This window comes from Canis lupus, chromosome 1 (genome assembly GCF_048164855.1).
Source record: "Canis lupus baileyi chromosome 1, mCanLup2.hap1, whole genome shotgun sequence".
NCBI lineage: Eukaryota > Metazoa > Chordata > Mammalia > Carnivora > Canidae > Canis > Canis lupus.
Genome location: NC_132838.1, coordinates 114509388 through 114530808, shown reverse-complemented (window position 1 = coordinate 114530808; position 21421 = coordinate 114509388). Strand labels below are relative to the sequence as shown.

Below are 21421 nucleotides of genomic sequence, written 5' to 3'. Positions count from 1 at the left end.
TATTTCCAAAACAAGGGAAAATCACAGGTATCGATGGAGTCCTCATGCATCAGGGGTGGAAACGTAGCATGGTGCAGCCGCTGTGGAAAGCAGTGTGGTGTTGTTCAAATGGTTATATATAGAACTGCCGAATCACCTAGCAGTCCTCCTCCTAGGTAAATAGCCAAAAGAATTGAAAGCAGAGACTTGGGGAGATACTTGTACCTCCGCGGTGGTGATGGCATCATTCACACTAGCTAAAAGGTGGAAGGAGCCCAAGTGTCTATCAACAGGTGAGTGGATATACAAGATGTGTTAGATACAGACAGCAGGGCATTATTCAGCTATAAAAATGAATGAGCTTTTGAAAAATGCTACAAGTGGATGGACCTTGAAAACGTTACACTTAGTCAAATAAGCCAGACAGAGGAGAAACATTGTAAGCTCCCACTTATGTGAGATACCTGAAATAGGTATATAAATAAATTCAGAGACAGGAGAATAGGGGTTACCGGGGGCTGGGAGGCAGGAGGGAATGGGGAGCCGTCATTCAGTAGCTGCAGGGTTTTTGTTGGGGATGATGAAGAAGTCCTGGGTGTAGACAGCGATGTTCACGACACTGCAAAACTATATTTAGAGCCACTGAATTATGTGCTTTACAAACGGTCGAAATGATAAATATTGTGTATATTTCACCGCAAAGAAGAAAAATCGGTTTTAAAACCCAGTGTGTATATTTGTGGGGGTCTGTCCGTGGGCTCTCTCTTCTGCTCACTGACCCTCGTGTTTATCCACACTGTCTGATTGCTGTAGCTGTGTAGGTGGGACTTCACATGGCAGGGGGGAGTGACGCCTCCACTTTCTTCTGTTCCCGAACAGAGCTATTCTAGGGTCTGGGGCCTGTCATTTTGGGAGATCCTCTCAGGCTCCCCCTTGTGGAAGGTGGCACTGTGGTTTACCCAGTTTCAGGGTCACCCCGGCACCTGCCTTGTCCTCAGCCCCCATATCTGACTCACCAACAAGTGTTACTTTTTCTTGGCAGACATAGCTGCGGTCTGTCCCCCTCTCTCAGTGGCCCGCCCTCCTGGCTGCCTTCATCAGCTGCCGGGAGCAGTGCTGCATCTTGTCACTTGTCCCCACACCCACTCAAGCCACCTCGATCTCGTCCTCCGCAGACAGGGCAGCCAGCGTTCTAGCTCCCAAGTGCAGGCCTGTCCCTAACACCTCGGCTCCCCTGGCTCGCCCCGGCCTGGCTCCTGCCCCTCCCTGGCCCGGCTCCACCACACTCTCATCCCTGCAGCCAGCCCTTCTCTGCCGGAATTTCACATTTCATTTGTGCGATCGTGACTAGAGGCCCCACGAGGCAGGGACCGTGCTACACCCCAGCCTCAGCTCTGGTGGCACATGGTGGATGTGCATTGGATTTCTGTTGACAGGATCTCTGAAGGAGGAGGTTGCGTGCCCTTGGCACCCATGACCGGTGGCAGGGAAGGTGAGGAAATGAGCCCAGAGAGGCTGGAAGAGCCTGGGGGTCCCTGGGGAGGAGGTAGCTTTAGCTCTGTGGGCCCTGATAGGGTTGCAGTAGGAGAGGGGCGTAAATTGGATTTTACAAAGGTCTCCCTGGCCCCCGTGGGAAAATAAGCAAAGGCTTTCTGGCCACACTTAGCAGGCAAGGAATTCTGATGGCTTTTATAACGATGAAAGGATGTGCATCCTAAGAAAATGCAAATGAAAAGAAGGCTCAGAGGAGCCAGGCTCCACCTGTCTGACTGGCCAGGAGCTTGACAACAGCCTGGGCCCTGAGGCTGTGGGGACTGGGGGGACGGGGAGATGGGGCCGGGGGAGCGGGCAGCTTGGCAGTCATGATCCTGGCCCCGCAAGCCCATTTCTGGGCATGTGGCCCACAGCCGTGCTGGCACACCTGTGAAGTGACATCTGCACACGGGTATCAGTGGCGCACCATTTGTAAGAGCAAGAGGCTGGCAAGCACCTATCTGGCCCCGTGGGGACTGGCTCCAGGCATAGCCACCCTTCCACGCCTCTGCTGAAGCAGCACGGCAGCGCTTTGCAGAGATCTAGGCTTGGAAAATCACTAAGACGCAGATATTTTTTTCTTTGCCTTTAACATCACAATTTTACATTGTTAGCACACACCCCGAAAAGTGCATAAGGTGTGAATGTGTAGCATAACCAGTTACTAGAAAGAGAAAACCCACATAGTCGCCCCCCAGATGAAGAAGCAGGTGGTGCCGGCCCCCCCAGGAGCCCCCCTCAGGCCCTCACTGCCTTGTGCCTTCTCTTTGGCTTCTGCCCCCCTGGGCGCAGCCCTAAACAGCACGTTTCATCTTGTCTAGCTTTGAGCTTTTCCTAAACAAAGTCATAAGATAGTGCTTCGTCATTTTTGGCGGTCACTCACATGTAGCTGTGGGTCATTTATTCTCACTGTCGAGTACTGTTCCGTGGAGCCAGGAGATCCCAGGTCATCATCTGTCTCCCGCAGACCAGCACTTGGGGTGGTTGCAGTCTCCCTAGCTGGCTCAGCCTGTGCTACGCACACTTCCCCACGCGTGTCCCTGAGGCCAGCAGGCTGGGTTTTGCTACTCTGCTCGGGTACATACCCAGGAGAGCACTTTCTAGGAAGAGCATTTGCTAGGTCCCCAGAGTGTGTCTTCCCCTGGTCCGTTTGCTGCCAGGCTTCTCTGGCGCCAAGAGTGCAGGGGAGCCAAGGAATGTTTTGGGGGAAAGCAGGGTCAGAATAGTGTGCGTGCTGTGCTGCCATTTATGTTTTTTTTACAAAAGGTGTGCAAGCATGTGTGTGCATAGGCGCCCACGCACATGCCTGTGTCAGCTCTCTCAGAAAGGAAAAAAAGGAAACTAGCAGAGGTTGCCTCCAGGGCTGAGCTGGGGCCGCCAGGAGGGCGCTGGCCTGTCACTGTTTACCCTGTGGTGCCATTGGCTTTGGAACCATGTGTTCAGATCATCAAGAGACAGACAGACAGAAAAGGAAGGGGAGAATTGAAGCCCAGTGTGGCCGAGTGTCAATAGTTGAGAATCCGAGTGATAAACTTTACATGGGTTTATTGGTTTAGTTTCCATTTGGGGGTAGTTTACAAAGTTTTATAACAGTCTGTTCCCGGTGTGAGATGATCCTGGAGGATCCTCTCTCTGCTCCTGAGGCCTGTCCCCAGGAGCACCCCTTGTTTCCACTGCGACTTCTGGGGGAAGAGTGCTCCCTCCCTCCATTCCCTTTCCTCCCCGCCCCCTCCCCTTGGGACCTGGTTTCCCCGGGCTGACCAAAACTGCCCAATCCTGACTGCCTCCCCAGTGGGAGCCCAAACCTGCCTGTCCGGTTTGGGAAGGTCTGGGGCCCACCCACTTGGCTTCACTCTGGGTGGCTGCCTGACAGGTGCTCCACCCCAGAGAGGAGGGAGTGGCCTGGGATCCAGGACTTCTGGGGTCCCTCAGGCCCAGCCTAGGCCGGACTGGGAGCCCCTGGCTTGGTGGGCAGGTGGTAGACAGGAGGAGGGGAGATGGGATTTCCAGGACCTTGTAGCTGGTGCGGTCCTCCAGGTCCCAGTGATAAAGTCCTCAGGGAGCTGGCTGCAGTGGGAGTAGTCTCGGTAGAGGTGCCAGAGCCGGGGAGTGGGAAGGACACAGGCGTCTCTGTCCACCTGCCTGCCTGGGCCACTAGCTTACTGTTCTCACGGGCTCACTGTCGACTGGGCACCTGTCCTAGGTCACCTGCAAGAACCTAGTCCCTGCCACTCACAGGACACCCCTGCCCCCAGCCCGTTGGGGAGCAGTCCTACTCAAATATCAGCCCCTCGGAGCTGGGAGTTTTGTCAAGTTGGTTAACTGCTGAATTGTCAGGACCTCCAACGGGCCTGCCTGGTAGGTGCTGGGAGCTCAGGAAATGTGTGAACGAATGGAGGAGACAGACATGTCAGAGATGGGGTGGCCTGGAGGGGTCAGCCCTGGGATGGAGTCTACAGGAGGTAACCAGACCCAGCCTGGTGTCAGAGAAGGCTTCCTGGAGGAGAGGGTGCCTGGGGCAGGGCCCGAAGGGTGAATAGTGTTAACCCAGGCAGCCCCACCCCCCCGGCCCCCCAAGTCCCCTGACATGTCACACTGGGAGCTCTGACCTGGGCTAGTGAGGGCTTTGCTGGGGAAGTAAGATCTGGAGGGGGAGAGAGGTATGAGGCAGAGGTGGGGCGGGTGCACACACCCCTTCTGGTTTCCCCCTGTCTGAGCATCTTTTTCCTCTCTCTGGAATGGAGGTTCTGAGCAAGCTAGCCTCATGCTCTGAGCAGCTAGGTCAAGAGCACAGATGCCTTCCTGGGAAGCCTGGTGCCCGCCCACCCCTCCCCCCTCACTGGGTGCCTTGGGCAAGCCTCTCAACCTCTCTGGGCCTCAGTTTCCTCCATTGTGAAATAAGCCTGAGAGCCAGAATTCTTGCTGGAATCACGGGGTGGGGGGCAGATATAGCAAACCTGGAATGTCCAGCCACCCCTCCACATCAGAGAGCCCCCCCCAATCCCTGTCCCTCTTTCCAGCCCCCCAGCCCAGGCTGTCATTTCAAACCTGCCAGCCACTCTCAGGTCCTCAGCCCCATGCTGAGGAGCCACCACTTCGCTGGCTCCTGGTGCCAAGCTTGGCACGGGGGTGTGCTAGTGAGGGGTGACCCTGCCGAAGCAGGGGCTGGGGCTTGGGTCCCCCTGCTCCTGGGTCCCTGCCCGGCCCTTCCCTCTGCCGGGGCAGTTGTGGCCCTGTGGCCCAGCTTTCCAGGCTCGGCCCCTCCTTCCCTCTTTTCCTCCCTCCCAACCTCCGCCCTCCGCCCTCCATGGACTGGAGCCACAGCCGAACACAACTCCTGCCAGGGCAGGGCCTCAGCACCACCCACTGCCAGGGAGGCCGGGGTGCAGAGCCAGCCAGCTCTCCTCGGTGGCGCCTGCATCAAGGGCCCCGGGGAGCCCCTCGATCCCCATCCTCTGCTCTGACGGCTGGAAGCCTGTCAGTCTGCTGCCCTATCCCACGGAGGGTGGCCCAGGACAAGGGAGGAGGATGGTGCAGGTGAGCCGAGCCTGGCCTCAGGCAGGTGGGGAGAAAGGGGGAGGACTGCACGGGGCGTGGGAGGGCAGCCCTCCCGCCTGGACAGCAAGCCGCCCGAGCCAGTGGAAGCACGTGCTCGAGGGACCACACCTTTCTTGGGGCCAGAAGTGAGGTCGCCGTGTTTCCATGTGCTTAGGGGCAGGTGTCTCCCTGCTGGGGCTAGCCACGTGTCTCCGCACAGGTCCCTGAGCGCCTCCGCCTCCATGGGAGCTCATTCCTGGGATCTGGTTTGCCAGGGGGTGGTTCTGAGGGCTGTGCCTCACCAGCCACCCTGGATGAGCCTGGAGCTGGCTGTGGTGTGCCTGTGTCTGTGGCGGGGTCTCATTTCCTAACTCTGTGTGGATCTAGGGTTGTGTGGCCCTTGTGGTCTAACTCTGTGTCTTGGGGAGTGTACCTGGGTGTGTGGGGCGTCCCCTCTAGGTAAGTCTGGCAGCTAGGGAGCATCTGGGATTGTGCCTGTGTTTCAAGGTGATGGGTGGTCTGTACTATGTATATTGTCAGTGTGTGTTGTGGGTCTCTTTCGGGAGTCCCTGCACCTCTAGGGGCGGGGGAGGCGTCCACACGGCTTCTTCGGGGACCCAGCTGTGGACTGTGCGATTGTTCTGGCCTTTCCATCCTGAGTTCCTCCGAGCCAGGCCCCTCCTGATGACTGCTTCCCCCGCATTCTCCCACGGATGCCACAAAGCTCAGGCATACTCCGCTGGGGCCTGTATCCCAAAGGCAGGAACTAAGGCTCAGGGTGGGATGTCCTTTCCTTGCCAAGGCTCCTGTGTGGCTGCTGTTACCGGGTGCCGTGGGGCAGCTTCATATGTTTCAGTATCTAGGGCTCATGTGTGCATGTGCATGTGCTGCGTGTGTGTGTGTGTGTGTGTGTGTGTGTGTGTAACAGAGAGTTGCATGGCGGGGCAGGGCTGGAGGTAGGGGTGGGGTGTCCTGGGAGGGCTCTGGAGCCTCTTTCCTGCCTGTTCCCCCCTCCCTCCTTCCTGTCCTGCCTCGGGGAAGAATGAATGAAGTCTAATCTGATTTTCCTGGTCCCTGGGGGCTCGCCCACACTCTCAGGTTTGTTGTGGCATCCATCCCCACCCTGGGTACCTCTAGGGGCACGAAGGAAGCCAACAGTATCCTTTTGTCTGGGCCTTGTGGGGCCTGGCCTGGTGGGAGGGGGCACCTGAGTGTGGGCCTACCCCAGGAGCCGCCTGGCCTCCCTGGGGGCTCGAAGCCCTTGGCTGGGCCCAGGAAATACCTTCTCTTCATTCAGCCCCACTCTCTGAACTGTGCCCCTTCCGGGTTGGGCAGGGCTGGAGACATAGGGTGGCTGAGAGGGCCCCCGGCACCGCCCTCTCGGGAGGCTCCCAGTGCAGTGGGAGAAGCAGACCTGTCCTCAGACAGTGCAGCCCGTTCTGCTCCCAGAAGTAAGTAAGGCAGTGAGACAGTAAGGCTGCTCTGGCCAGGAGAGGACTATGCCCCGCATCCCTTTCGTTTACTCTTTCCTTCCCCTGTGCATTCAGCAGCAGCAGCATTGGCAGTGGTAATGCCAGTGGGGTAACCTGTAGCGAGGACCCACTTGGTGGCAGGCAGGGTCCTAAATGTTTTTCATCTGCCATCTCATTCGATCGTCTAGACGGTCCTGGGAGATAGGGACTATCGTCACCCTCAGTTGTTAACTCACTTGCTCAGGGCCACACAGCTTAGGAGTGGTGGGGCTGGTAACTTAGCCTGGGGAGCCTGCTCCTAACCACCACCTGCCTGCCGAGTCCTTGCTCTGGCACGGTCTGTGCAAAGGCCCAGTGGTGGGGAGATGGCGCTGCATCTGGCTGGGACATGGAGAGAGCAGGGCTGCTGCTCATGCCCCAGACTGCCAATGCCAGCTGCTTCCCAAGGCCAGGGTGGCCCCTGGATCTGTGTCACCCTATGGGATTCTACCCGTTATGGGGACCAGTGAATTTCTGGTGGCATCTCTCACTGTGTGACTTGCTTCTTGCCTGTAGCCAAAATGGGCTGCCACTTCCTCACATCTCCAGCCGAGGTCGTGTGGCCAGGGTGGGCCTCCCTGTGGTGGGGTGGGCCCAGGGATAGGATCACAGTGGGGCACCTTTTGTGGCATTTGGAACATATGCCAACTTATTAACAAATAGCCAGGTTTGGTCTCTAAAGACTCAGACCAGTTCCTGCTCGGGCACGAAGGATTTGCAGGCTTCTGCCTCCACCACCCTTGCCTGTTCCCCCTCGGGGTCTAGACCCATCACTTGGCAATGGCATCATTCATTTGTTCCATGAATATTTGCTGAGTGCCTGCTGCTCTAGATGCCAAGGACACAGCAAGGATGAGACGAAGGCCCTTGCTCTCAGGGAGCCCCTGTTGGGGGCCGGGAGGGAGGAGGGGACCAAAGGTCTGCATGTGCATCGTGTCAGATGGTAGTAAATGCCACAGGGAAGTAAAAGCAGGAGTGCAGATGTTGTCAGGGATCAAGAAGGACCTCTCTAGTGAGGTTTTATTTGCACAGAGACTCAAATATCAGGAAAGGGCGAACCATGCAGCTCTCTGCAGAGTAAATAGTAGGTGCAAAGGCCCTGAGGCTGGAACAAGGTTGAGGCATCCAAGACTAAAAAGGAGGCCAGCGTAGTTGCAGTGAAGAAGGGATGAGGTCCCGAGGTTGGCGGAGTCCATCTGGGCAGGGCCTTGGTAGGTCACAGGGGGAAATTTCATCCAAGTGGGAAGGCCTGGGAGAGCTGTTTGTTTATTAACATTGCTCCTGGGTCCTTCCTAACCAAGGCAGCCTTTCTGATCTTGGTTCTGGTTGTAAGCAGTAGAGTTGTCTCTGCCCTTGTTCTTGTCCCACAAGCGTCCAGGGTCCTGCGTCTGGAGCAGAGGCCTTCTCTGTGGGTCAGGGTAGGCACCTTGTGGTTGCTGGGCAGCCCTGAGCAGTGACTTCCCCTGTCTGGGCCGCAGTTTTCTGGTTTGGGAAACAAGAAGGAAGAGAACTACCCCTCCTTGCCCACTCACCCAAGTACCGTGGGGAGGGCTCAGCCTGGCCTGATCTGCATGCCTGGCACAGACCAGGGCCCGAGTCAGCACCAAAGCCTGTGCCTGTCCCCCCATCCGCTCAGGTGTGGAGAAGGAGCGGCCCGCTCTAGGTGCTGGGCTCCTGGCTGCGCCGAGCCCCTGCTTAGTGGGAAACAATGGGCACACTCATCACTGTAACGTGTTAGGGGATGCACAGGGCCAGGAGAGGGCAGAGGAACAGGCCAGCGGCTGAGGACGCGGTGATGGGCAAGACCGGACCCAGCCCCCGCCCCCGCGGTGCTCTTGCTGCAGCCAGTGCGAGAGGTGGGGTCAGTCCGCAGCACGTCCTGTCATCTGGACCATTGCATCATGCCCAGAGCCCGCCCACTTCTCCCTCCAGAGCCCCCACGTGGCCCTGCCCACCCCCATCTTCCGCTGGCTTGTCACGTCCTCCACCTCCCTGGGTTCCACATGGCCACAGGGAGCCTGTGGACGCCTGAGTCAGGCCACGTCCCTTCCCTTGCTCAGAGCCCCTGTGTGGCTCCACCTCACCCGGGGAAAGGACAGAGTTGTCCACGTGGCCCGCAGGTCCCAGCACGATCTGCCCCGACCACCTCCTGCCCTGCACCAGCTCCATCTCTGACCACATCAAGCACGTTCCAGCTGGGGACATTTGCCCGGACTCTTCCTCCCTGCATCCACGTGGCTCCCTCCCCCCACGCCCCCCGGGGTCCCAGCCAAGGGTCACCTTCCCAGCCAGGCCCTCCCCTACCACCTCATTGAGAATTCCAACCTCTCCTGCCCCTCACCCTCAGCCCTCTCCATCCTTGCTTTGTGTATGTCCTCAGCATTTACCATCTGACTTACTATAGACTTTTCTGACTTAGCTCATTTATTGACTGTCTCCTTTCCCCTAGAAGCGAGCTCTGTCTGCAAGGGCAGGGATGCTCCGGCGCTTCTGACTGCCGCTGTGAGCCCCAGCCCCTGCCTGGCAGAGATCAGCCCTCAGTAGCCATTGACAGTGGCCGGGAGTGTGAGTGTGATGGGGTCCTTTGGGGGTAGAGTAGCTGTTGGCCAAGGACGGGGCTCGGGCACATGTCAGACCCAAAGCATGTGGTGGCATCTGGGGTCAAGGTCCCTGATGATTCCTTGGAGAGACTAGGCTCAGCAGTGGGAGGGTGGGGGGTGGAATAGAGATTGGACTGGGGAGGCGGAGGGTTATACAGATGGGCACGCAAGAGCTGAGCAAAGGTGTGGAGGTGGGCAGGTGTGGGGGGTTAAGGGAGGATTCTGTGGGGGCTGGGAAGGTAGGCCAGACTCCCCCTCCATTGTCAGAACACAGCCAGGGACAACAGGGTAAACTGAGGTGGGAAGGGGTTTCCCAGAGCTAGTAGGGTGAGTCTTGGCAGGAGGGTGAGTGGGAACCAGTGGTGGCAGCCCTGAGTGCTGGCTGGGGTCAGTGAGCCCTCCTTCATGGTCCCCTTCCTGATTTAGGGTTTCATTTTGGAGACTGTGATCCTGGAACATCCCCTGCTCTTTCCCTGGGCCCCTGGGTTCCCACTAGGTCGGCGGCTCCCCAGACTGCAGGGGAGCAGCTTGATTCAGAGCCTGGGGGGAGGCAAGGAGTTTTACACATGCATGCACACCCCCCCCCCCGCCCGGTGGCTTTGTCATACTCACACAAGTGGATCTTGCTTTTCTACCAGAGCTGATTTCCTTGGTGGGTGGGTGGGTGGGTGGGTATCATTTACGTCCCAGGAAAGCTCAGAGGGTAGAACAAGCAAATGCAGGGGTGACTAGAAAACCTGAAGCTTTGACTAGGACACGTTGGAAACTGCCTGTCCCGCGTGTCAAATAAGTTAAAAGAGTTTTTTAAATTGCAGTGAATGTTTCAGAGTTGGACGCAAAATGTGCCTGTGCTCTTGGGATCAGATGCTGGACTTCAGAGGCATCTGTGGCCTGGCCGGTGTCCCCCCTGCTCCCTCTGTCTGAGGGGCTGCTTCACCCTCTCCCAGGATTTTCCTAAGGACCACCTGGGCAGAATCGGTGTCTGAGCAGGGATGTAGCGCAGCAGGTACAGATGAGTCCGTGCATTCACCAGAGGTTCCTTGAGTGCCTCGGGTGGGCTGGGCCGTGTTGCGGACACTGAGGTACAGTGGGGAGCAAGACGGATGCCAGGTGCAAAGGAAAAGGCGTAGAGGGGACAGGACAGGAGCACGGCTATCTGAACACCGAGGCAGGTAGAGGGAATGTGGGAGGGAGCCATGTGCACATCAGTGAGAATGAGCTTCCGGCAGCTGGGGTGGCCTCCAGTGCAAAGGCCCTGAGGTGGGGACATGTCTGGGGTTTGAAGAGCAGCAAGGAGGCCCATGTGGCTGGGGCAAAACGAGCAAGGGGGATCACAGGGACGCATCTCGGGGCCCAGCAGGCTTCGGGAGGTCAGCTCTTTAGTGGATCCAACTGTCTTCTAGGCCCAGCTCCGCTTGGTAACCTGTGCAAGAGATTTCACCTTTGTAATCCTGTTTCCACATCTGCGAGAAGGAAATGAGAATAGCTGCCCCCACCCCTACCTCCACCCCACCCCCTCCCCAGGTCATAGGGAGTCCATGAGCTGAGTGCATCTGCGCAGAGTTGCAGGGTCCCTCTCAGTGGCAGTAGCGATGTCAGTGCCATGGCTGAGCCTCGGAAAGGCACATTTTGGTGGCGGGGACTGGTGTGTGGCCACCTGTACCCCTGCAGATTGTCCTCCCGAAGGCCCAGGGTAAAAGGAGATAGAGGGCCATGGGGTTGGGGGCACGTGCTGCCTCCCACTGCCCTTGGGGGGCTGGGACAGGTCAGGTAGGAGGTAGGGACCTCCAGCCCAAGGAGGGCTCAGGGCAGGACTGGAAGGGCAGGGTGTGGGCGCACCTGGCTGACTCAGTTGGATGAACATGTGACTCTTGATCTTGGGGTCATGAATTCGAGCCTCACGTTGGAGTGGAGATTACAAAAAATAAGTAAATCAACTTAAAAAAAAACAAGGGGTACCTGAGTGGTTTAGTCGGTTAAGTGTCTGCCTTCAGCTCAGGTCGTGATCCCAGGGTCCTGGGATTGAGCCCCGTGTCATGCTTCTCCCTCTTCCTCTGCCCCCCCCCCCACCTTGTGCGCTCTCTCTCTCTCTCTCTCTCTCTCTCTTGTTCTCACTCTTGCTCTCTCTGAAGTTAAATAAATAAATAAATTTAAAAAACAAGGAAGGGCAGAGTATGGGCATGGACAGGAGGGCGAGGGAGGAAGGAAGGCACCCGGAGGTGAAGATGATGGTGACTGTGACAGAAGCAGTGGCGTCCCCGTGGCCCTCAGGGCAGGCCAGGCAGGTAAGAGCCTGGACTCTGGTGCCCACCTGCCCGGTTTGAATGCTGGATGCCCTGGACGAGGGGCTTCCTGTCTCTGGGCCTCAGGCTCCCCATCTGTGAATTGGGGCTGGTCAGTTGTGCAGGGGAAGAGGGATTGGGGGCATAGGGCGGCCAGCAGAGCCTGGCACGCCTGGCCCTCTGAGGGCACCGCTGCCTTTATTTCTGAAAACCGGCCTGGCATAGGCTCTGGGTTCCCAGACCGGAGCCTCAGGTCCACTCTGTGCCAAGCTGTGGGCTCCCTGTGCCTCGTTTTCCCTTGGCTGTAACGCGGGGCTCGTCGTGGCTGCTTCCTCGTCGGTCACATGCGTGGGGCGCTTAGAAGAGGGGCCGGCACACAGTGGGTGCTCAGCGAGTGTCAGCTCCCGCCGTAAGAATGGTGACCTCGTTTCCTGGGCGCTGCCTTACTGCGTGGGTGCCTGGCGTTCTAACTGGGACTCCTCTAAGGACTCCAGGAAGCAGGTACTGGCGTTACCCTCTTTAACAGGGGAAACTGAGGCACAGGGTGGCCGAGCTGCAGGCCCCCGCTGCACAGTGAGCTCCCAGGGTGGGTTGGTTGGCTCCCAAGGGCAGAAGGTGAGGTGGCACAGGCCCAGCAGCCAGACTCCCAGGTTCCGAGCCTGCAGGGGAGCCCCAGCAGCCCCTCTTCGCCCGCCTCTGGCTCCTGGCACAGGCACCGAGCTTTGTGTTGCAGCTCCCCCGCCTTCCCCTCTGTGGCCCCCATCAGATCAGGAGCTGGGGGCCTTGGCCCGAGGGGGGGTGGCTTGGTGAGGGAGCCGGGAGAGCTGGGAGCTGCCCCAGGTTGGAGCTGGAGCCGGATCATTATAAACACGGTCAGTTCCTCTGTTTGTGCCTCTCTCCATGCGGTGCCCAGAGGGAAGGGGTGGCCCCGGGCAGATATCCGGAGGTGTGTCCCTGGTCCCCTTCCCCTGCAGGGTCACAGGCCTGGAGGACAGGATAAACAGGGGGCTGGCTGCTGCATGCAGAGGCGCCTTGGGGTGTGTGGGTGAGGGTCCAGGCTGTGCCTGCCCACACCGTTTGGTGCCAAGCTCCTCCCACCTTGGGGTCCGCCCCTCCCTCCCTGGAGCTTAGTGAGGGGTCACGTGGCTAATCCGACTCCCCGGAGTGACGTGGTGCCTGGGGCTGTGGGCTGCTGGGGGAGGAAGGGTAGGCTGAGTGAGAGGCCGAGATGAGGGGTGAGCTGGGCCTGGGGCCAGGTGGGGGCGCATCTGGGAACACAGCGAGGAGGTGGAGGCGAAGCTCTGTCTGGGGTGACAGTGAGGAGGATGGTGAAAGCCTGGCTGTGGAGACAAGGCGAGGACCGGTCCTGGAGAGGTGGACAGCTGAGGGCAGAGAGGCCAGGGAGCCAGAACAGGGTGGGTGGGGGCCAGGGAGCGGAGTCTAGGAGGGAGGGATGGGCTGCATGCAGCGAGCTGGACCCGGGGAAGACGCTGAAGGGGCTCCTGGCTTGGTTGGGGGCAGAGGCAAAGGGGCCTACATCCTGGCCAGGGCTGTCACACCCCACATGCCAGCAGCCAGGGGCCCCAGAGCAACAGGGGTGACCAGATCTGCGAGAGCAGCCCTGGCCGGACCTGGCTCTGGCCACCTGCTGCCCATGAAGCCCCAACCAGTTGAGACAAGTTGTCTGCTGGATCCCCACCCCCTCCCACTGAGCTCCTGCTGCCAAACCGGTTCTCCTAGATGGCTCCTCACTGATGGTCCTACCTCTGGGCGAGGGGTGGCTGGCTCTTGTAACCTCACTGAGCTGCTCCCACAGGAAAGGAATAGGGAGGGAGGAGGGCAGCATCCCGGACACGCTCGAGAGAGCCCTCAGTAGGTCACAGGACTCACTGAGCTTGGGGCCGACCCTGTGTTGGGCACCGTGCCAGGCTCCAGGGAACCAGCCTGAACCCACAAAGATCCCAGCCCAGTGCATTTCCCCTCATCCTCTGGGTCTTAGCTCGCACAGCCTTTCTTCGGGGAAGCTTCTCCTGACCACAGCCCTGACCACCCTGGGCTGTTGGAGGCGATCTTGGTCACCACTGTGTCCCTAGCAGCAAGTTCACAGGGCTGGGCACAGAGCAGAGTGACCAATGAATGCATGCGTGAATATGTTCTTCCCATTTTACAGATGAGTAACCCGAGGCCCCGAGAGGAGACATCACCTGCCCGAGGGCACTTCTAGCCCAGCCAGCATCACACCAGGTCTGTGGGACCCCAGGGTTCCTGTGTGGGACGGGAGCGGGACCTGGGGCCCCTCCTCCCTCGGACACTGCTAGGAGTGCTCCTGATGATCAGAGCCACAAACGTGGACGGGGCCCTCACTCCGTGCCCTGCTCTGCTCCTGCCAACCCTGTTAATCCTCATGGCAGCAGCACAGAGAGGTTAAGTCACTTGCCCACAGTCACACAGAGTAAGCGGCAGAGCGAGATTTGGGCCCTGGCCGTTTGACGCCCCTTCCCCTCACCGCCCTGCGCTCCCTGTGGGACACCATCGCCCCTGGGGCCCCTTCGCTTTTACAACTGGCTCCCATTGAGCATTTATATGGTGCCTGGTACTTTCCGAAGTATCCACCTAGAGACCACAGACCCTAAAGACGGGGATCGTCTTGTCTGCTAGTTGCTGCGCGGTGGGACTTTCCCACTGTGTGCTCCCAGTGAAGAGCTCCCTTCTCTGAGCCTCAGTCTCTTCATCTATAAAGTGGGAGTGTTCAGGGGGGCACTTGACGGGATGAGCACTGGGTGTTATACTATATGGTGGCAAATCAAACTCCAATAAAAAAATATACATTAAAAAAAAAAACAACAACTGGGAGTGTTGCCATGAGGCTCCCAGAGGCCGGGCATAGGACAGGGGACTGTGTAAGCAGTTGTCGAACAAGTCACCAAAGGACTCAGTCACTGAGCATGGACTGGGGCCAGGCCCTGTGCTGGGTATGGGGCACGACACGGACACATGGGGCAGATGAGACCTGGCATGCGGTGCTGATATTCTAGGGCTGGGGGGTGTAGACATCAAACTGGTAAACACAAGAAATGAACAGCAGAACTTCCAGAAGTTAAACATGCTGTGAAGCTATGTGATGGAAGGCTAGCGGGGCACCTCTTTCACTGGGGGTGGTCAGGAAAAGATTCGCCTGACAACTCTTAAGACCTACAGGAGGGGAAGGAGGAGGGGGCCATGTGTGGATACTGGGGAAGAGTGTTCCACGAGATGGGAACAGCCAGTGCAAAGGCCCTGAGGTTTGAAAACCAGTGTGAGTGAAAGGGACGTGAAAGCAGAGAGGTGACAGGGGTAGGTCGTGTGGGGTGGGCTGCAGGAAGGACTCGGCCCCACTTAGATGGTTCACAGAGTCCCTTGGGCTGCAGGTGGGGGATGGGAGACCAAGGAGGAGATGAGGAGGGGCAGGGCCAGGGCAGGGTCAGAGGAGCAGAGAGAAATGGCCGGGTTCTGGTGAGCGGCCCCCTCCCGCAGGCCTGCTGATAGGAGCCCAAGTCTGCGCCCTCGTGGTGCTGAGAGCCTCGGCACCATGTTTGGGAAGAAGAAGAAGCGAGTAGAGATCTCCGCGCCATCCAACTTCGAGCACCGCGTGCACACGGGCTTCGACCAGCACGAGCAGAAGTTCACGGGGCTGCCCCGCCAGTGGCAGAGCCTGATCGAGGAGTCGGCTCGGCGGCCCAAGCCCCTGGTGGACCCTGCCTGCATCACCTCCATCCAGCCCGGGGCCCCCAAGGTATGACCCACCGCTGCCTCTCCTGCCCCACACCGAGCCCACAGGGTGCCCCTGCGCCCTCAACCTCATGCTTGACCCTGGGGCCGACCCCTCCTCACTGCCTGCCAGACACACACACCCCAACCCTCTACCCTGATCTTCACCCCCAGTGCTAACCTCGATCCCTCCACCCGCTGACCCCTCCCCTTGCCTCACAACCCCCACCTTGACCCCTATGGCAGACCCCCCCACCAGCCTCCTTGTCTTGAGCCTCCTCTCCCTGGGCTCTGTGCCTGTCCCCAGTACCAGGAACTTGTCCTCGGGCAAGGGCCAGGCCCCCAGGGTCAGGGGGGTCTGGCTGGGTGGCCCAGGGGAGCTGCTGCCAGGGAGTCTGGGTGAGCTTTGGGGGGAGGGGATACCTGAGCTGAGCCCTGAGGGCTGAGGAGGCGTCTGTCCCTGGGCAGATGGAGAGGAGGCGGGGCTTAAAGGGGAGGAAGCTGTCCGAGGAAAGCCCTGGAGGTGTTTTAGTTTGGTGGGGGGGTTCCTGCCATCTTGAGCAAAAGGGTGGAGTGGGGATTTGAACCAGGGTCTGTTTCCACAGCCTACGGCCCTTGAGCCCGTTCCCATCTGCGTGTCCACGGCAGGGCGTGGAAGCCAGCCCGGAGCGCGGACTTCACCCCAAGGGCAGTGGGAACCAGGAAGGGCCGAGGGCACGCGGCCAGGGTTGTTCTGGGGTGGAGACGGGTGTGCTGGCGTGCGGGCCCAGCGCCTGGGGACCGGCCTGCGGCTGAGCCCCCCTCTCCGGGTGCCCGGCCCGGTGGCCCGAGGACGCCCTCCGTGATCAGCGCGGTGGGCGTCGGTGCCAGGGCCGGGGCTGCGGGGGCGGGTAGCTCATGCCGGCCTTTTGAGTACTTTGAACTCTTTGCCGCGGCTTAAAACAGCAGAGACTTCACATCCAAATCTGTATTTCTGGCTTCTGCTGACTAATCGCAGGGGCTGAGGGGGTGGCGGCCACCGCGGACGGGGCACTGGCTCTTCTGGGCCCACAGGCCCCCCCCAGCCCTACTCAGTTCCATCCCCCGGCTGGCCTCCTGGCTGCTCCGTGCTGGCTCTGGCCTCCCTAGGGGACCCTAAAATCTGACCCCTGCCCATACCACCGGCGGTGAGCCCTGCTTGGGCTGTGTCCGCCAGGAGGAGGAGGCACCTTGTCTTGATTCACACGAGGGTGCGCGTGGGCTAGCGCTGTATCGGGACCCCTCTGGGTATTTGTTCGCTGCCCTAGGCTGGGAATCTCCCCTTGGCTGGGTCCTCCCAGACCCGCCCCCGTTCCCCAGGGACTTCTCAGCCTCTTATTCCAGCACTAGGGTCTGACCAGGTGTCTACCTTGCGTTACCTGGTGCCCAGGCAAGACTGGGCCTCCACGCTTGTGGCCAGGCCCAGGAAGGTTGGCGGGGTTGGAGGTGCGTTTTGTGGCATCGGTGTTTTGTGCACAGTACAGGGGGCAGTTCTGGCTTGAGGATGTCTGGCAGCCTTGGGCCCACGTCCCCGCAGGCCAGTGAGGGACAGCAGAGGGATAGGGGTGCATATTCTGCTCCCCGCAGCCCCCTCCCAGCCCTCCTCCCTCCCTCACTGGTTCAGCCAGTGTTTCTTGAGCACTCTCTGCATACATACCACTGTTCTAGGTGCTAAGATGTAGCAAGAGCAGAAAAACAGGCAAATACAACAGCTGCCTTCATGAACATCACACACGGGTGGTGGGGGGGTGCAGGCGATGGTCAGTGTACGCGTGCTTCATGGCAGCTGGTTTCAGGTGCTCCAGAGAAAGAGAAGAAAGGGAGGGGGAATAGGGAGTGTTAGGGGCTGCCGTTTTAGAGTCCAGGTGGTCAACCAAAGCTTCCCCCTGAGAAACTGAGTTTGGGCAAAGGCCTGAAAGAGGAGGACGGGGAAGGAGCTATGGGCATACTTGGGGGAAGGTGTCCTAGGAAGAGTGAACAGCCAGTGCAAAGGTCCTGAGGTGGGCGAGTACCTGGTATGTTTGAGGAGCAGTGAGGAGCCCTGTGTGCCTGGAGTTGAGTCCAGGGGGGACGGGGGAACCCTGGAGCTTTGACTCAGTACTCAAGGGAAGAGGTGGCCATGACCTGGATCAGGGTGGTAGACTCAGCAGCTGGAGCTGGGGTCGATTAGGGACACACGGTACATCCACCGGGCCCCATGGGAATTCGCATTCGCCACCACTGCTCCCAGGGCACTCCTGCACTGCGGTCCTTTCCAACTCTCCTGTACTCCACCCTTGGCTTCCAGGGAAACAGAGCATGGGTTTGGGGTTAACAGCCGGCAGGCTGCAGAGGAGGAAGTCCAAGCCATGCCCTGGCCCTAGCATCGTGTAATTTGCAGCTCTCCAGGGCTGATTATGGGGTGGTGTGGGCTCTGCGCTCCTTCCTCTCCTGCCCACGGGGCAGAGACCGGCCCCCAGCCTGGAGAATAGAAGAAAAGACGGGATGCTTCTGTGGGGGGAGGGCTGGCCAGCCCAGGGGCGACAGCCTGACCCGTGGGAGGTTAATCCTTTGGCTTCCTCCCTGCGAGAAGGACATCCCGGTGGTGTGGGAGGGGCTGCAGGGGCCTCCCTGGTGCTGCCCCCACCTGCCCAGCCCCATCATCACCCCATGGCATTTCTTCATTCCGTCTCTGTCTTGTCTCTGTGTGTGTTGTGTTGTCCTGTCCTTGTGTGTCGGATACACGTCCTGTGTCCTCCTCTTCCTTGCCCGGCCCCCATCCCGCCATTGCCCCGGACCCCAGACCATCGTGCGTGGCAGCAAAGGCGCCAAGGATGGGGCCCTCACGCTGCTGCTCGACGAGTTTGAGAACATGTCGGTGACGCGCTCCAACTCCCTGCGGAGAGACAGCCCACCGCCACCTGCCCGTGCCCGCCAGGAGAACGGGATGCCCGCAGAGCCGGCCAGCACGGCCAGAGGGGCCCCAGAGAAGGCGGGCAGCCAAGGCCGGGCCGCCGGTCGCAGCGAGGCGGGTGGCAGCAGTGGCGACAGGCGGCGGGTGGGGCCAGAGAAGAGGCCCAAGTCTTCCAGGGAGGGCTCAGGGGGACCCCAAGAGTCCTCCCGGGACAAACGCCCCCTCTCTGGGCCTGACGTCGGCACCCCTCAACCTGCCGGTCTGGCCGGTGGGGCCAGAGTGGCAGCTGGTCGGCCCTTTAACACGTACCCGAGGGCCGATACGGACCACCCGGCCCGGGGTGCCCAGGTAACCAACCCCCCTGCCCCAGGACCTTCCACTGCCCCTTTTTCCAAGACTCCCCCTGTTCCCTTCCCAACTCCAGCCTGTGCCCAGCCCACCGTCCATCTCCATCCTGACCACCATGTGTCTGTCCCACGCAGGGAGCAGAGCTGGCCCTCCCACCCCTCCACTGACAGCCACCTCTCTCTTCTGTTGCAGGGGGAGCCTCACAACCTGGCCCCCAACGGGCCTTCGGCAGGGGGCCTGGCGGTCCCCCAGTCTTCCTCCTCCCGGCCTCCCACCCGAGCCCGCGGTCCCCCCAGCCCGGGAGTGCTGGGCCCCCATGCCTCTGAGCCCCAGCTGGCCCCTCAGGCCCGCCCCATTGCTGCCCCTGCCGGCCCCCCGGCCCCCGGGCCCCCTGGGCCCCGCTCGCCACAGCGGGAACCCCAGCGAGTGTCGCACGAGCAGTTCCGGGCCGCCTTGCAGCTGGTGGTGGACCCCGGCGACCCTCGCTCCTACCTGGACAACTTCATCAAGATCGGCGAGGGCTCCACGGGCATCGTGTGCATTGCCACCGTGCGCAGCTCGGGCCGGCTGGTGGCCGTCAAGAAGATGGACCTGCGCAAGCAGCAGAGGCGTGAGCTGCTCTTCAACGAGGTGGGCCCCGGGCCCCCTCCCACCCCCGTCTCACCCTCCTCGTGTCCTCCCCCAGCTGGTTTTGAGGCCAGTGCTGGTCCAGGCCCTATCAGGGGGAGGGTGTGAGAAGACCGTTCAGCACTGGGGGTTCCCAGGGCTTGGGTTTGAGCTGCCTCCTCTCCTTACTGCTCACACCTGCCCGGGCCATCACCCCCAGTACCCACCACTGCATCTCTGTCACACTCTTGGCCTCCTCAGAGCCCCTCTGTGACTGAGTCCCAAACTGACCCCCAGAATTTCTCCCTCGGCCCTGCCCCTCCCCTGGCTCCCTGGCTCAGCACGTTAGCCTCCCTGCAGCCCCATCCTCTCCTACTCGGCTCTGCCCTGGGTTGCCTCATGGGCACCCCCGGGGTAACCCCACACAGCAGCTAAAGGGCTTTCTTGGACATGCAGGCCTGCCATGCCCGCTCCCTCTTTTACTGACCCTGGCAGTTCCCCTGCCCCGCCCCTCCGTGTCCTCAGGGTAAAGGCCTGGCCTCTGAGGTCGGGCTTCCATCAGGGTCCTTGGTTCTGTCCAATCTCTGGCTTTGGTTCTTGGGAGCGTCTGCCGGGGAGCTTGTTACAGGGGCAGACTCCTGGCTCCTGCCCCGGAGGAATCTGTTGGAAGCAGCCCCTGAACTCTGACACGGGAGTCTCCGCTTGTCAGGCCTGGAGGTGGTCTACACTCTGCCTCTTGCCTTCTGGTCCCTCAGCTGTCCCCATAACCCATCCCCTGCCCCCCAAATACTACAGGGCTCCAGCTGCGCCGTCAGCACTCCAAGGGAACCCCTGCGAGTGTCGTGTTCCCACCACCCCCAGGCTGCCCTGCCAGGCCTCCTCGCCCCTGAAGTCCATGCCCCCAGCCTTTGATTCTGCCCATGGCTGGTACCTGCTTGTCCTGCCGTCTCAACCCCGTGCTTACACGTTCCCTGCCCGCCGCCCTCTCCCCACACCAGCCTGGTCAGCAGGGCCACTCAGAGGCGAGCTCAGGACTGGTCAGGGAGCAGGATCAGAAAATGGGGTGTGGGGGAGTGCACCCTTAAATGTGGGCATCAGGGTTTCCTGGCTAGGGCACGGGGGAGGGCAGTCCAGGAAAACCCCCAGTGAGTGGCAGGGACAAGCGGGACTGGGCCTGCGCAGAGGCTGAGCCCAAGCCCGGGGAAGGAGGGGAGGCAGGAGGCCTGGTGGCCGGCTGGTGGCTGGGTTCGAGGCAGGGGCTGGTGGCGCTGACGCGGCCCGGTGCCCAGGTGGTGATCATGCGGGACTACCAGCACGAGAACGTGGTGGAGATGTACAACAGCTACCTGGTCGGGGATGAGCTCTGGGTGGTGATGGAGTTCCTGGAGGGCGGCGCCCTCACCGACATCGTCACTCACACCAGGTACCGCTGGGCAGGCGGGCACCCGGCCTGCTGCCTCCCCGGGTCTCTGGGCTGCAGCGTCCCCCATGTCCCCTCAGACCTCTCCCAGGACAGGATGGAGTCCCCTCAGACCCCTGGGGGTGGGACCGTGTCTCGGGGGGCAGAAGGGCTGCATCCCCCTCGGGGCCTTTCCCCCCTCCCCTCCCCGGCGGGGCCCCCGTTGCTGACCCCCACCCTGCGCAGGATGAATGAGGAGCAGATTGCCGCCGTGTGCCTGGCCGTGCTGCAGGCCTTGTCTGTGCTCCACGCGCAGGGAGTCATCCACCGCGACATCAAGAGTGACTCCATCCTGCTGACCCACGACGGCAGAGTGAGTAGCAGGGTGGCTCGGGCTTCCCTGCCTCTCCCTGGCTCCCCTCTACCTCTGACCCCCCCAGTTCAGTGGCTTGAGGAGTCGGTTTGCTCCTCCCCAGTCAGTGGGGGGCTCCGTGCACCTGCTCATGGGCTGGGCGGGGGGGGCAGGCGGGTGGAGGCTCTGCCTTCTGCACGGGATGTGGGAACTGGAGTCCAACCCCAGGCCCAGAGAGGGTGGAAGGCATCTGGGTGGCCGTGGCCCCCACTCCTGTCTCCTGACTTCCAGCCTGAGACTCTGTCTCTGAGCTCCCTGGATGAGCCTCCCAGGTGGGCGTGCTTTCCTGTGGGAGGGGGTCCTTGTGGTGATTTGCCTGCCCTCCCCCAGGAAAGTTAAGCCATTCAGCAGAGGGCCGGGTAGGGCTGGGCTCTTTCCCTGGGAGTCAGTTGGCGTCCATGAACACCTTGAACTGGCCACAGGTGTGTTTGGGGGACATCCGTGAGCCTGAAATTGTGTGCAGGCTGTGTGTGTGTGTTTCCTGGGGGCGAGAAGATCCATACGAATCCTCAGGAATCGGAAAGGGGCCCATGGCCCTGAAACAGGTGGAAATGCG

General features: G+C 60.4%; 1 protein-coding gene across 4 annotated transcripts in view; it reads left to right on the top strand.

Annotated features, from left to right (window-relative positions):
- PAK4 (p21 (RAC1) activated kinase 4) overlaps window positions 1-21421 on the top strand; it is a 43101-nt gene that overhangs the window by 18858 nt on the left and 2822 nt on the right. For 2 of the 4 annotated variants that reach the window (XM_072778447.1, XM_072778463.1), the window contains exons 2-7: window positions 13613-13686; window positions 14956-15214; window positions 17990-18448; window positions 18641-19078; window positions 20344-20477; window positions 20700-20826. In XM_072778447.1, coding sequence (XP_072634548.1) covers window positions 15011-15214; window positions 17990-18448; window positions 18641-19078; window positions 20344-20477; window positions 20700-20826 — 1362 coding nt within the window. In that variant the 5' untranslated portion in view covers window positions 13613-13686; window positions 14956-15010. Of the gene's footprint in view, window positions 1-4869; window positions 5050-13612; window positions 13687-14955; window positions 15215-17989; window positions 18449-18640; window positions 19079-20343; window positions 20478-20699; window positions 20827-21421 lie in introns of those variants that run through there. The other 2 variants (XM_072778457.1, XM_072778472.1) reach the window with 2 other exon arrangements.